General features: G+C 44.0%; 1 protein-coding gene across 9 annotated transcripts in view; it reads right to left on the bottom strand.

The window, feature by feature from the left end:
* CACNA1C (calcium voltage-gated channel subunit alpha1 C) overlaps nt 1-16327 on the bottom strand; it is a 691920-nt gene that overhangs the window by 197286 nt on the left and 478307 nt on the right. For all 9 annotated transcript variants that reach the window (XM_055143504.1, XM_055143509.1, XM_055143508.1 and 6 more), the window contains exons 8-9: nt 9020-9123; nt 1055-1227 (exon numbers count right to left, since the gene is read on the bottom strand). In XM_055143504.1, coding sequence (XP_054999479.1) covers nt 1055-1227; nt 9020-9123 — 277 coding nt within the window. The remainder of the gene's footprint in view (nt 1-1054; nt 1228-9019; nt 9124-16327) is intronic.

Genomic DNA, 16327 nt, shown 5'->3' with positions numbered 1-16327 from the left:
AATAGCACAGGTGGAGCCACAAAGTATGAGGTCAGATGAGATAAGAGAGGAGTGAGAGAAAACTCAATGGTCCTCGATGCACCTCGCAGTACACTCACCTGGGAGAGTTCTTCAAACCCAGAGTTTCTGACACAGTCACCTCAAGTGGGCTCTAAGAGCATGCACTTCTAACAAGTTCTAAGGAGACCTCTGTGTGCTTGCCAGGGACCAAAACCATAAGCAAGGCTACTCTGATGCAAAGTGAAATTTCCATGACTCATTGTCTTTCATTTACCTGTGAGTCAACACTATTGCCCTTTACTACCCCAGCAACAACCTGGTCAAGAGTCCCACATAGAGAACTGGTTATTTTTTCTACCTTGGTTATTTTCTGTCATATTCCTCCAGGCTTTCTCAGCCCTTCTACTTAGCATGCATCCAGATCTTATGAGGAAAGTTCAGTGGCGCTTGAAAACCGGAGGTCCAGGTTCTGAGAATTTTGTCCCATAGAAAGATTCTTGGTTTAAATTATTCCATTTGGGTCAGAGAGATAGTACAGTGGATAGTATAGCCTTTCACACAGCTCACTCGGGTTCGATCCCTGGCATCTCATATGGTCCCCATGCACTGCCAGGAGTAATTCCTGAGTGCAGAACCAGGAGTAACCCCTGAACATCGCTGAGTGTGGCCTCCCAAACAAATAAATAAATAAACAAACAAATAAATAAATAAATTACTCCATTTGAGCAGTCCCGGTATAGAAAGTCTGTCCCCTATGCCCCAGCCTGGCCAAAGAGATGGAGAATGTCCTATTTTAAAATAAGCAGAAAGATCTGAGCGATCTTTTAAGGGCAAAGATTCTAAAAAGACTCTGAGGCTTTATAGATTGAGAGCTATTATTTCATGACACTCGTGCCTAATTTCTAGGAGGAACCAAAAACTGCAATCAGGGAGACAAATGCCATGCTGGCAGGCCCATTGTCAATAAAAACAGATAGGGAAGGCTTTGTGTCATCCACATGGCCCTCTCCTTTCTCTCCCAGAACCCCGCTCAAGATAGAGGGTGGCTACTCACTGTTTCGGGGTTTCTCCTCATCCATGCCTTCATCTTCATTCTCAGGGTCGATGTCTTCTGCCTGAGTGATCCAGTCCAGGTAGCCCTTGAGGTCCTCTTCCAGCTGCTGCTTCTCTCGAAGCTTTTGGAAATCTCCCCGAGCCTTGGCTTTCTCCCTCTCTTTGGAAAACTCTCTGGTGAGAGAGCAGAGGGGTGGGGCAGGGGGTTGCAGAAGTGGTGTGGGCAGGACACGGAGGAGAGATGAAGATAAGAGAAAACCACAGTATTAGTTGCTTTGCACTGAAAAACCCACCCCTCTACCCTTACTTCCCACAAAGAGCTCTCTCCAGTCACCCCCCACCCCATTTTGTCTTTACTCTCACATAGCTGGAAAGTGGCTGAAGGGAACAGTCTTAGAACAGGAAGTGAGAGTATAAAAGAATGAAGAAAAGGTATTTCCCTCCCTTTTTTCTGGATTATGATCACAGACTTTGCCTTTCAATGTCATGGCTGTTTCACAGTGACCTGGGAACCCCTCCCAAATAAAGACCCCCAAAGACTCCACATCTGATATGTAACATGTCCTGTCATTTCCTCCAGTATTGGGTGGTAGCTGAAAACTCTCACCAAGGTCACTGGGTGACTAGTGGTGTCAGCAAGAGTGAGGTGCTAATGTTCACTCACCAGCTCTGCACATCACTTCCCACCTTGGCTCGAAAGATGCTTCCTTGGTGACTTGAAATTGGTGGGGCTATTTATGCCATGGAAATGGGCAAATATTTCAGAGAAGGGCTTTTCCCCTCAAAGAGCCAACTGTTCAATATTTACCAGCTCGCTACTTGATTTGAGACCCAGGAGATTTAAGACCTCAATCTCTAATATCATCACTAGTTTGATTTGCCCCTCTTAGCATGCCTGGAAGGATTTCTAATCTAGATACAGTTCGTTTTCACATGGAGATAAAAATGAGGATTCCAAACACAAGAAAATGTCCTGGGACCTGCCCTTTTGGTTAAAAAGGAAATCTAATCAGAATGGAAAAATACATAAAATCAAAATGACATAAAAGTTAAATGATGCATTCAGTTTAAAGTAATAATGAGCAGAATTGGAATTGGATTGGGAATTGCTTGAAGAGCCTATTGAAAAATCTCTGACAGAATTTGGCTATTTCTTTCCTATTTTTCTATGATTCGGTTCTAATTTTCTCTCTAGCTTCCAATCTACTTTCTGAGCAAGGAAGAGGCTGGTGGTAAAAGGCAATAGCCATGAAAGTGAAAGCAGGGCCTCAACTCTCAAAACAAGTCTAAGCCATTTTTCCCAAAAGTGGAATGTTGGGTATTTCTCTCTTTGATGTTCCATCTATAGAAATGGTGTCCTTGTTTCTGAGGGTGTGAATCGGTGGTGGTAGTGCAGTGTGTGTGTGTATGTGTGTGTATGAGAGAGAGAATGCGTGTGTGTGAGTGTGTGTGTGTGTGTCTGTGTGTGAGAGAGAGAGAACTGGAAATCTTAGTATACCTAGAACTGTTTTAGTTTTTAAAGACATGATGACTCATATTCTCACCAATTTGGGGATAGAATCTTCAGAAACCATCTTAAAGGATTTATTACACAACCAAATACTCTAGAGAAAAGACACCTTGAAGTGAGGACACACCAACAAACCACAATGGAAACTAAGGCACAACTTCTGAAGCCACTTAGTCATGTACAGGTGGCTAGACACGCCCCATGTCTAATATTTGCATTTTGTTTTTGTCATTTAGGAGAGCACAGATTTCAGCACTCGTCCTTCTATGAGAAAGTGGGGTGGAAACTAGGGAATTTTTAATTGGGAGACATAGGGGCTCTCAAGTTAACGAGTTCTCTTCAATTGCTGCCTTAATGATGCTCTGGTTTCAATGGAATTTTTTTCTTAAATTTGACTGAATCCATTTCTAATTGGATTGAACTTGCACTTTCTCAGGATTCCTGCTAACTGGCGGGCATCTCCATTTCCTTCCAAGGGAGTTTAATGACTGGGAAAGGGGCTGGATTGACAACCCATAATAAAGATGGAGCTTTGACTTGCTTTGCTCCCTCCTTACTTTTCTGTTGGTGAGGGGCATGGGCAGGTCCCCTGTCAGGCCTCCCTGGTTTACTGTCTGGAGAGTCACTTCATAAAGAACTTTCCTCTCCAAGAAATCAACTGCACCAGCTACACTTTCAGGGCCCCTGTCTTGACCATCTTTCTGCTCGTACACAATAGCACCTCTCATTCCTTTTCTGTGGCCTGAGTTTGGGATTGTAGGATGACTCAAACTCCCCAAGGGTTCACTTTATTTCTTCAAGGTTATTTTGCAGTTGGTTTGAGTCCATGTTACAAAACAGTTATCCTCCTTCTTCTGGAGCTGGGAGAACAGGAGTGGGATCAAACTAGATCAGGACAACTGACCCAGTCCTGGGTTATAGCATCTTTCAGTGGAATGAAAGCCAATCATCCACATCCTTATTACCTCTAGGGATCCCAAACAAACACTGGTAGAGGGAGTGGCAGAGGATGAAACAATAGGTGTATCTTTCTGACACTGGGTCAGATCTAATGCCCCACCGGTTCCCTGTAGCCTCCATGAAACACACAGAACAACCAGGCCTGCAGCTGTGTGAAAGGTGAATTGAGGTTCCCCCACTAGACCCCTCATGATAAGGGATTTTTCTCAATGGCAGTGCCCGACTCCTTTTATTGCCTAACCTGGATGCCAGCCATGTGCTTGCTCCAGGGACTGAGCTAATGAAGACACACAGTACTAGCCTGACAGGCTGCACTGGGCCGGAGCCTGCTAGACGATCAGTCACAGCATTGGGATTTGTCATAAGACTGGAGCACATCTCTTGTCAGAAATGGTCAATGTGAAAACTGAGGACAGGAGTGAGGACACAGGGGGCTCAGAACTTTAAAGCATGTCCAGAGGGAGATATATATGGAAAATCCAATCTCTACAGCTGCCCTGCTCTTGGCTCTCAGATAATCAAAACAGTCAATCCTCATTATTCATAGATTTTATATCTACAAAATTGTCTGGATGCTAAAATTTACTTGTCACCCTCAAATCAATACTCCGATGCCTTTGCAGTCATTTGCAGAAAGGCACAAAGCTGGATTACGTTTCCGGCTGAGGTCAAATGAGGTGACAGTTTGCCTGGTTTCGGTGATCCAACTTGCAGCAAGTACCTTGCCTGTGGTCTGCTAGTGCCTTTTCAACATTTTTCCTCTTTGTTCCTTTTGCTAGTGATTTTACATTTGAAATGGTCTCCAAACACAGTGCTGAAGTACTGTCCAGGGTTCTTCAGGGCATGACAGCAGAAATGTACCTCAGGAAATGGTACACGTGCCATGTAGCGTGAGGTAATTTGTGCTTGATTTAGAGTTCAATGTTGGTGAGTGAACGATAGATATTATGTAAGATGTTCTTAAACAGAAAGACACCAAACATGTCTAAGTTCTGACAAGCTAACAACAACAACAAAATGATCTTAGGTTCACAGTAAACTAATCCTGTGTTTCTTCTAAGAGCACTGGTTAAGAATTTTCCAATCTGGTGACCTTGATGATTTCAGAGACTATCACTAAAAACCTGAAAAATTAAGAATTAATTCTACAGGGTAACCTCTTTTGCCACTTCCATAAGGCAGGTGGGTGTGCAGCCTTGCTCTCACTTCCTTCTGAACTTGGACACTGCTTGCTACCATAGGTAACACTGCCCAGTTCACTTTCAAGGAGTAAAATCTCAGCTTCTGGAGGGAGAGAGACATGCTCATTTTCTGGTTGGAAAAAAGTCTTCATGATAATCCATAATCCACCAAAGAGGCCACAGGTCAGTTAAAAACTATAAGGAACCTGATTTCAGGGTCTGGGAACTTCCACTGGATTACAGGTTCATGTGCAAAATTGAGAATCATTTCATCCCTATTTTAATTCTAATAGGGCAGAGATAGTGATTTCTGAAGGGGAAAGTAAGTTTAACAACATTCTTAGCTGTATTTGTACCAGTCCTGTGGCTTATGAGGATCAACAATTAATGGACATGAAAAACCTTTGGGCAACTGTACATGTGAAGTGTTCTGGATGAATGGTCCAGATAAAGGGTGCCAAACCCTCAATGACCAAAATCTCTGAACTCCCACCTTTGAAATAGAACATCCTCTTCCCTCCTTTGAGGGGAAGAGTATTCTAGGTACATTTAATTTTTTCTAAGTGACGGAAAAATATAATTTGTAAGAATGAGTTACTGAGCTTGGTGTGAAACAATATTACCCTTAATTGATGGATTTTATGACCCTCAATTCCAGAATACTTCAAGACTATGGTGCTATTGTGTGGAAGATTGCTCGTTCATGAACTGGGAAGGTCTGTAGGGATGCCCTACTTTTACCCTGCTAAAGTGTTGTAGCCATCCCGGTGGTTCCCCACAGGATCCTTTCTTCCCCATCACCTGTTTCCGGTTATGTGCATTTAGGTCACTTCTGCTCAAAGCTCCTCTTCCTCCTCAAATCTTCTACTCCTCCCCTTCCCACTACTTGACTGCAATTTAAAAACACGGGACTAACCAAATGGTTCTGGGGACAACATAACCTGAAGTAGAGGCAATGGATTCAAGTTGCTCAGGTATAATCATGTGATTCCTATATTCACCTGTTAGAATTTAGGTAGTTCCCTCAAGATCTCACTTCTTCTCTGTAAAATGGAGTATGAATAATCCTATGGGTTTCTTTGAGTAATAATTTCTTTGAGTAATTGAGCTCATCTACCTAAATAAATAAGCATACAGCCTGATATTGAGAGTGCTGATTACTATGAATGCTATTGGGGTTTGTTTTATTATTGGTTTTGATTTGGACTAAACCTGGCAATATTCAAGGGTTACTCCTGATTCTTTATTCATGAATTACCCTTGGCAGTGCTTGGAAGACCATACAGAATGCCAGAGATTGAACTCAGGTTGGTCACATGCAAGGTGAACACTCTACATACTGTGCTATCCCTTTGGCCTCCTTGTTAGTGAATTTTAGAGAACTAAGAAACTTTTTTCAGTGCTTTCAGAAGCTTGCTTTAAATCAGAAGTCTAATGAATGAGTAAACATTCTACTAGTATCTTTTGATGACTATTATGTTGTTTCTTGACTAGTCAAGATGCTGCCTGCAAACTGAAACAACTGTTGCCCTGTTGTGAGCCAACAGGTATATGATTCCAGGTTTGGTCACTACATGAAATTAGGGCAGCCCTTTTGGGCCCTCTTGATATTTTGTAAGAGGCCTCCTGAAACCAAGGAGGTATATGCTTGCCCACAGACCTTCTTTATTCAGGCAGAAGGCCTGCTTTTAAGCAGGCATGGAGAGATGTTTTAGAAAATCTCTTGGCACTGCAGGAAACAGGCCTTGGGAATCAATTGGAGAGTAGGTGTCAGGACAGTCTTCAGAGAGACCAAGGACTCTTAGTTTAAAAGGTTTTGCATCCTTAAAGTTCCTTTTCAAAATCAACTAACTTTTCTGAGTATTATGACATGTCAGGGTAGATGTTTATATACAGCCCATCTTATTTGTATTGAGTCAGGCCAAGATATGGCTCATCAACAGTAGCTGTCACTTCACTTCTCAGCTTTGAGACCACCAGGAAAGAAAATTTTTGCATCTGTGTGGGAGGCACAGAAAATGAATGTGGGCAGTTACTGTGCTTCAGTGGGCTCCTGCCAGTCTAGTGCCATTCACTCTCCATGTTAGATTATGACAGGGAGGAGGTTCACTTGCTCGGATTTATTCTTAACCTCTGGGGAAAGAATTTCACATTTTAATGGTTCAACATAGGTGCCTGAACTAATAAGTTCAAACTCAAGTGTCTCACTGGGAAGTGGGGAGAAACCAGGCTGTGCTGGATTCAGGTCCTGGGCTGACATTTTACAAATCATATATCATCTCTGAGATCATGTGCCTCACCTTAAAAAGGACAGAAGTAGTTCTAGTATTTGACTGCTCTAAATGATAATTCTAGTGATACCAGGCACCCAGTGAACTATGATCATTGTCATGATAACTCCATTGTCCAGTACATACTGTATGTGAGGTAGTTGCATAAATGATCTAAATCTATGTTGCAATAACATGGGAGTTGGTATGATCTTCTTTCTCTCATATGGGTAACTACATGTTACAAAGGTGGCAGTGTCCAATATTCTGTATCCAGCAAGGGCAGAGTGGACTCCTATCTTGAGCAGGTGTGACGAAGTGAATTTTTTCCAATGTTTTTCTTAAATATTCACAAATAGACACACAGACATTTTCTTGTGTTGGAACAAAAATAGGAAAGCCCTCCAGGCAACTAATCATGGGCTTATATTGTCCTACTCATTAGCTTTACCTCTCCTCGAGGGTATGATCATGCTATGGGACTTTTCCTTAGCCAATAGCATTGTGTTGGCATGGTCACTCACAGGTCACATTCCACAAGAAGGGGTAAAGAAAACTAGAATCCTTCCTTCACCCAATCCCCAAGGCTCGTACATTGTATTAGGCTGAAGCTGGAGGTTGGGAGTAGTTATTCATATACTGAATAAAAATGAAGAGCAAACTCTCTCCTTATATATGATTTTCTCCCAGCGATTATGTCCCTAGAGATTTAGGAAAGGTTATTCAAAGTAGTAGAGCTGAAGAGATTGTTCCCTTCCCAACATAGCAAAGGCAGCAGAGTGAACACCCATGAGCTTGTCACCAGGAGCATTTAGGTGTTAGGCTTTGGTGTGGCTGGCATGGACTCTGAAGGAAGAATTAGAGCTGGGGATATTCAGTGAGACTCCCAAGTGGACAATAGCTTGCCCAATGCTATAAGGGACTCCAACCTGGTCCTCTGTCTGCCTGTCTTGTACTTTATCTGAGAAAAGGCTGAAAGTTGGTAGATTTGATACTTGTCACCAACTACAAGCCTGAAAGGCAAAATAAATTCCATCTCCTCTATTCATAAATAGCATATGGCTTTAAACAGCATTTTCACTTTTCAAATCGGCACAGAGGTGGACTGCTCAGTCTATAAATCAGAAGCAAGGATGTATTTATTTATCTTCTAAATCCAACTCTTACTCTGGGCGTACTCCTACACCAAATGGAGGGTGATCTAAAATCCTTGCTGTTTGTCTGTTTTCAACTGTGACTGACTCCAGTGAACAGGCAAATCTGCTGTGTATGTTCAAAGCACACAAACTAGGACTCTCCAATTCCTGCTTCCAAACTCCCTTTCAATAATATCACCATGCTACTCTGGAGGTACAAGGAGAAGCTCCTGCCCACTGAACGGTGATGTGGGGGCAGTGGGGTTTTGGGTGAGCTGATGAGAGACAAGTGAGACTGTATGCCTTAGGGTGAAACCCGAACCCATGGATTGTACTTGTTGACCCTCTGCTCAGCCAGGCCAAGGACATTCACTTCAAGGCTCCTCAGGTGACCCCTTATCCCAGGTTCATCAGAGCCAGAAAAAGAAGAAAGCCAGGAATAGCACAAAGAGTAAATAAAATAAATAGAAAAATCAAGACCTTTTTCCTTGGTCCTGCTTACCCGCTAAGAACACCGAGAACCAAGTTAAGTACAAAAAATGACCCTATGATGATTAGTGTAACAAAATAGATCCAGGGCCAGTCCCTTCCTACGGCATCATTGACCTAGAAGAATGGAATGATAGTTAGTGAGGCACACTCAGCAGCTGAGCATGGCCAAGGGCCCATTGCCAACTCCCAGACACTGACCCAACAGCACTGGGACCCAAGGACCCTCCTGGAGCACATTAGAGGCCAAATAGCTTGCCAGTCAAGGGGTCGGAATTTGGGGTTTAATGGACACCGTTTTTGTTCATTTTTCCTGGGTCTGTGAGGGTCTCATCCCTGAGGATCCTGGTGATGGAGACAGTGGAACCTGGGCCCTTGCTCAGCTGCGTTGTAGAGAGGACATAGAAGTAGTCAGCTTACCCGCTCAACACACCGAGAACCAGATTTAGAACGAAAAAGGATCCAAAGATGACCAGACTGACAAAATACACCCAGGGTAACTCATAGCCCATAGCGTCCTGCATCTGGAAAGATGAAGGAAAGTTAGGAAAGAGAGAAAGCAGAATTGGGTTATAGCAAGGAAACAGTGTGAACAGCAGCCAGGGAAGACAGAGGAGCGGAACTGGGGTGTGGGCAGAGGTCCACTCTTACCTTCTGCATCATTTATTTTTAAAATATTTTTCCCTGATCATGAACTGAACTTAAGGTAACTTTGGTTCTGTTATAAGAGGAATCTTATCTGACTCATTTTTGTTAAAATGTTTTGAAATAGTTCCTCAGTGTTTACTATTTACTAAACAGGTGGTCACCTCCTGAGGTGATTTTAGGTCAGTGGTATTTATCTTGCCATTACACTCTTTTATTTTTCTTTTTTGTGTTTTGGGTCACAACCAGCGATGCTCAGGGGTTACTCCTGGCTCTGCACTCAGGAATTATTCCTGGCAGTGCTTGGTGGACCATAAAGGATGCCAGGGATCGCACCCGGCCTTACCTGCTGTACTATAGCTCCAGCCCTTGCTATTACATTATTCACTTTGTCCCTGCACCCAGGGACCCTGATCTTTGTGTGTGAAGTACCTCCAGCTCTTACCAATAGAGCAGAAGATCTGAAACCATCTGATGAGGTATAGGGAGGGGAATATTTCCTGAAAGGCTTTCTGCCTTAACCCTAAGCTGAGTGCAGAATTCAGAGGCAAAACTTCAGTGTTTCATAAGCTCTACAGTCAACAGAATAGAAAAGACAGTGGCTTAAGTATATACTCAGAGAGCAATACCTATGCTTCAACCACAGTATAGTGAGAATCTGTCCTTAATCTGGAGTCTGGAACTTGTACCCAGTGGAGTAAGGAAGATCCTCCATAAAAGGATATAACTGCAGTAGTAGTGGAAGGCAGTGCCTTGCACATAGTAGGTATAAATGTTTCAGTAAATGTTTCCCTGTTGGAGCTGGCTGGATTGGACTTTAGAGTCACTGTGTTTCCTTTCCCACTCATAAGTTCAATGACTTCATGATGGCACCTTGGAATTGGCCGTGGTAGATGAAGTAGACAAATACGGGAGAGAAGCCCAACCCTTACTCTTGGCCCCAAGAGGTTGTTCAGCATTTCTCAGCACTCTCCTGGCTAGAAGGTACATGTGACGTAGAATCATAGAGCAGTGGCTTTTTTTTTTTTTTGGTCAGGGAAGAAATTCACTCCGACTTAGCATCTCAAATCTCTTTGCGTGGCTGTTTTCAAACAAAGGTTTAGTTTTATGATCCTTCAAATTAACTTAAACTTTGTCCATGTGAAATAATTTTAAAGAAACCCTAATTCCCAAAACACAACTGGTCCTGAATGTTTTTTCTCAGTGGGTCTCAAAATGTGGTCTGTGGGCCTGATACATTGGTGGCATCTGTTTAGAAATGCGTATAGTTGGAACTAAACCTGAAGTTCTGGGGGTCGATTCAACAACCCATAGTTTAGCCCTACAAGTGAGCCTGATGCAAATTAAGATTTGAGGGCCACAAATGTGCAGCATTCTCTTTGGAGTTCCCACCACAGGCCACGTCCTGTGGCATACTCCACCCTGTGCTGTGGCACAATTCTATAGATGGTGCCAGCATCAGAATCACCTGGGGAATGGTTGACTGAATACAGTTAACTGCAGATTAAACCTGTAGCTGCAGATTAAACATCCAGCTGATTCTAAAACACTTCTAACAGTTTCTAACTTCTGACACACGCTGCAAACAGAGTTACAGATGTGCCAGGCACTTACCTTTTGGCCCCCAGGATTTCTTCCCTTTGAGATAACTTTCTATGTATGCTGGATTTAATATTAGGCTTTTGGGATGTTGCTGTGAAGTAAGGGAAAAATTCTAAAAGACCTGCTTAGTCTGACTGGTTTAAAGAGTTACATCCCAACCGGTTCTTTCCAAATCTATTCAGATCTATCCAGTTACCATACCTTGGTTAGAGAAAGCTACTAAGAGTAGACATGGTACAGAGTACAAAAAATGGTCTCAAGAACTTGGGGACCGGGGCTGGAGCGATAGCACAGTGGGTAGGGCATTTGCCTTGCATGTGGCCGACCCGGGTTCAATTTCCAGCATCCCATATGGTCTCCTGAGCACCGCCAGGAGTAATTCCTGAGTGCAGAGCCAGGAGTAACCCCTGTGCATCACCAGGTGTGACCCAAAAATAAAAAATAAAATTAAAAAAAAAAGAACCTGGGGACCATTGGTTAGAACTGTGTCCACGTGAGAAAGAAGATCTTACAATACTTTTTCAATGCCATCATTAAATTCATCATTAAATTTTACCTTTGGAGTATGTCCTCCCCCCATATTTCCATAGCATTTAGTACTTTCTAACGGTCCAAACTGCTCTTCAATGCTGGCTGCTTGTCTTCCCTGCTAAAAGATACAATAAAGCAGGCATTTTTGATTTGATTTGTTCACCTGAACACACCCCGGCACCATGAGCCACGCCTTGCATGTGACAGGTAAATCAGAAATGTTGAGCAAATAATTGAACTTGACACATGTAGGTGCTGAACTTGCCACTAGAGGAAACAGGAAAGAGGCAGCCTGATGCTTGTGGCAATGCAGTGTGGGAGGGAGCACAGAGAATATGGCCACAAGAGCTTGGAGCCACTGCCAGAGCCAGAGCCAGGCTGGACTGGCACTATGGGTCACCAACAAGAAGGAAAGCCGGAGGAACCTGTGAGCCTGGGCTGGGAATGGGGTTCCCTAAAAACTTGGCATTGTTAAAAATAGAGCTGACAGCTGTAAAACCATCCTGACTCTGGATGGAGGATTTTCCCATGGTGGATACTAAAATAGCCAGAAAAACAGCAGCTGTTGGGAAAGGCAGGGCAGAAAGGTCTATGCATCAGACCCTGCCCCCTCAGAGGGGTCCCGGGAGTCTCCTCTAACCAGGACTGCCAGGGAAACACTGTGCCAGTAAGGGGAAGCTCAGGAGAAGTCTCCACTTAACAGAAGAGAAATAACTGCCCCGGTACAAGGAAGGGCAGGACAATGAATGGACTGGGGGACAAGTGGATGGGAATCATGTGAAACCAGTAGACCTCAGGACATGTAAAGACACTGATCAGGTCATGCAAAGGGTACCAGCATCTCAATGTCACCTTTAATTGCAGGGCACTTTGACACAAACTTTTCTTGCTTATTTATTTATCAATTAATTTTTTGGCCACACCTGGCTGTGTTCACAGCTTACTCCTGATTCTGCACTCAGGGGTCACTCCTGGCGGCTCAGGGGACCAATGTGGAGTGCTGAGAATTGAACCTGAATCCGAACCTACATTCCAGGAAAATTTTACTTAACATAATCCAGTTAGAGTCCACATTTGTCCAATTAGTATTTATGGAGTGCCTACTACCACGCACTAGACATTGTGTTCTGGAATCTAGAAAGATAGTACAGTGGGTAGGATGTTTGCTAAGGATGCAGTGGACCCAGATTCAATCCCTGGCACCCCATATTGTTGCCCAGGCATCACAAAGAGTGATCCTTGAGCACAGAGCCAGAAGTTATCCCTGAGCATGGCTGGGCATGCCCCCCTCCATTTTTTTAAAATAAAATTTTAAGATAAAAGATAAAAAAATATAGAAACAGCTCTTAAGCTGCAGAAAGTTTCTTCTGGGGAAATCTGGATCCTGGTCACTAACCCTCTGCACAGTCAATCCTGCCCATGATGGTTGGAAGCCCTTTCCTCTTCCTTAAACTACTGCTTCTTTACTGTTCTGGGAGGGAGGATAGATCAGGTTCTCCTGAGAAAAACTGTGGACTCTCCCAAGGAAGAGAACAGATCTTCAGCACTATATACACCTCCATGAGGTACCAACCTGGTACCAACCTGTCTGCTCTGTGCTAAAGCACTTTCTCTAATGTCCCTGAGGTAGCATAAGAGGCTGAAGGGTCCATTCTGAGAGAGTCCCTTAGCTCCTGCCTGGACCTAAGTCTTCTTTCTCACCTTCCCCAAGCCAACTGCAGCCCCCAGTCCCAGGGCCCATGGCATGTCCATCCTGGTCACCCTCACAGAGCTGCCTCAGGAACCCAGCATACAGAGAGTGGGAGCGAGGGCTGCCTGGTGCTAACCCACTTGCTTGACACGAAATCACTCCTGCCTGCTTCTTCAGATCCCGTACTTATTTTTATCTCACAGGAAATTCAGTCCCTTCTAGTCACACACTTCTGATGAGTCAACACACCTATGAGAACTTGAGATCCCTTGGGCCCTTATTTAGTCTGGGTGACCTCTTGCCACAGACAAGGAAAGTGATTGACAAGGTCATTACGAACTTCAAAGGGGTGGAATTACAGACCTCGTGGCTTCCAGATCCCTATAGATCCCTCAGTGGTAACCTCAGGACTGTACATGTCCCACAGATATCTACTTGATAACCTCATGGCCGTTCATAGCCCACAGATGCCCTCATGGTAACCTCAGGACCATTCACATTCCAGAAATACTGTTCTCTGACCTGTCTGCCTCTGGCCTGAAAGGACAGCACCCCTTTGTTTCCTCTATTCTTTTTATTCTAGGCCACCTACTTTAGGGGCAGCCTGGGCAGAAAGCAAAAAACACTGAGTGCTCTCAAGTAGGGCAATGCCTGGGGTGATGAGATTGATGTCTTAAATCAGCAGGAGTAAAATTGTTAAGAAACGAAAGAATAAATAAAGACATTTTTTAAAATGACCCAGATGGCTGACACCCTTCAGTAGAGGTGGAATGGGTAGGTCCTCTTAAACTACCACTAAATCTAGAAGATTATACAACCTATAACTATGGAAGTTTTGGGGGCTTCCTAAGCAAGGCCCAAAAGATATTCCCAATGTTCATCAGCTGTAGCTGTCAGTGTATCTAGACCCAAGAGCCAGAAGAGTAATCCCAACCCTTGCTGATGTCACACCTAATATTCCCAGAATCTGTGGACAGAAGAAAGGAAACATTGAATAAAAATACAATAGGCCCTTCTGAAGTCAACATATAATTCCTTGAGGAAAATCCCAGCCTCAAGCCTTCATATACCCCCCAAAAGATTAAAAATAGAGAAAGTATGCTACTTCATAAAGTAACAGAATGAGAGTCTAACACCCAAGAACAGTAGAGATAAGTACCAGGAGGATTATTCCACAGCTTAGAAGCCTTAGAAAAGGCAGCTCAGGGGCTGGAGCGATAACACATTGGGTAGGGCGTTTGCTTTGCACGTGGCCAACCCGGGTTCGATTCCCAGCATCCCATATGGTGTCCCCTGAGCACCGCCAGGAGTAATTCCTGAGTGCAGAGCCAGGAGTAACCCCTGTGCATCGCCAGGTGTGAGCCAAAAAGAAAAAAAAAAAGGAAACAGAAAAGGCAACTCAGATAAAGAAGGGACCACCAAGTAAAGGGTGCTAGGAGGCCCCGCTCAGGATGGGAGATGTGGGCTGAAAGTAGACTATAGACCGAACATGATGGCCACTCAATACCTCTATTGCAAACCACAACACCCGAAAGGAGAGAGAGAGCAAAAGGGAATGCCCTGCCACAGAGGCGGGGTGAGGTGGAGGGGGTGGGGTGGTTGTGGTTGGAGGGATGCTGGGACCATTGGTGGTGGAGGATGGGCACTGGTGGCGGGATGGGTACTCGATCATTGTATGACTTAAATGCAAGCATGAAAGTTTTTAAGTCTGTAACTGTACCTCACAGGGATTCACTAATTAAAAAAATTAAAAAATAGAGAAAGTAACATTTCATCCTCTCCAGGACCTCTTTCTCCTCACAGGCCTTCATGAGTTTTTCAGTGGATGTGCTCTCTCCCCTCTAAGAACCCCGTGCTGATACTTGGGAGCAAGGTAACCAAACAGTGTCTGGAATGTCGATTGGTCATCATGTTTTTTTAGAGGCAGGAGGTGTCATGACACAAGACACAGTGCTTTATACAGAGTGACTTTTGAGGTCAGAATGTTCAGCTGTCATGGACAGGTCAATGGCGACAGAAAGTCTTGGCTCTCCTAACCTTGGTCGCCTCACCTGCTGGTAGACAGGATGTTCTCAGGGGCTCAAAGAGTGAGCAGTAAGTTAAAGACCAGCTTCCACTGCTAACATGATACAGAGCAAAGCTGGCAGTTCCTCTGGGTATAGGTCAAAGCATCATTTGGGGGATCTGGCGCGTGGGTGTGGGAAGGCAATAGTAGGTTCCAAGCACAAAGGCTAACCCATAAAACAAAATTCTCTGACTGGCTGGGCAAATCTCTCAACTCAGATGCAAGTAACCACCCAGGCATCCTAGGAGAGGTCAGGGCTGTGAAGAGTGGAGGAATAAAAACTTAGGCATGGGGAAATTGGCTCATGACCAGAGGAAGCCACATTGTTTGTTTGGGGGCAGTGGTAGGGACTGAACTTAGAGCATCACACATTCAAGAATTGCAAGGGAAGTGTTCCACCACTGAACCATATCTCTGGGAACATTTGTTTACCTGGGGACTGAGTCTGATACCTGTGATCGAAGGCCCTGGTATAAGAAACTTGTGGACACCTTGAAGGCTGCAGTTTAGGGCAGTCAAAGACTCATTTCTTGGATTTGTTGAGAGAACCTACCACAAAGATCTCACGTATCTTCCCCCAAAATGATTAAGTTTGCTCTTCCCAAGTAGAGGTAACCTCTTCCTCCTCACTAGCCATGTCAGGAAACTCACTCCCCCCTTCTCCCTCAGTGCCTCTTCTGTATTGCTGAGTCATCCTCCTGAGTTGCCAAGTCACCTGCTTCTTGGGTCTCCTCTCTGCATTAGATCCTAAACTCTCTTCATCTCTCCATACCTCCATCCCAGTCCCTGTTCAGTCCTGGGAACATAATAAATACCCCACAATCACTCATGAAATTAAAGTTTAAATAAGTAGGATTCACCTAATACCAATATCATAAATAAAACTAAACCTAACAATAAGAACTTTGAGAAAGGCAAATTCTCTTTCATGAATTGTTTATAAGCCAATGGATCATTGTCTAGCTAACAAAACTTCATTTTAACTTTATTAATTTTATTTTTATAAGACTGGAGTGATAGCACAGCCGGTAGGGCATTGGCCTTGCACCGTGGCTGACCCAGGTTCAATTCCTCCATCCCTCTAGGAGAGCCCGGCAAGCTACTGAGAGTATCCCACCCGCACGGCAGAACCTGGCAAGCTACCCATAGCATATTTGATATGCAAAAACTGTAATAATAAGTCTCACAATGGAGA

Source organism: Sorex araneus, chromosome 6 (genome assembly GCF_027595985.1).
Source record: "Sorex araneus isolate mSorAra2 chromosome 6, mSorAra2.pri, whole genome shotgun sequence".
In the NCBI taxonomy this organism is placed as follows: domain Eukaryota; kingdom Metazoa; phylum Chordata; class Mammalia; order Eulipotyphla; family Soricidae; genus Sorex; species Sorex araneus.
The sequence above is the reverse complement of the archived record's forward strand: the minus strand, read 5'-3'. Positions and strand labels throughout refer to the sequence as shown.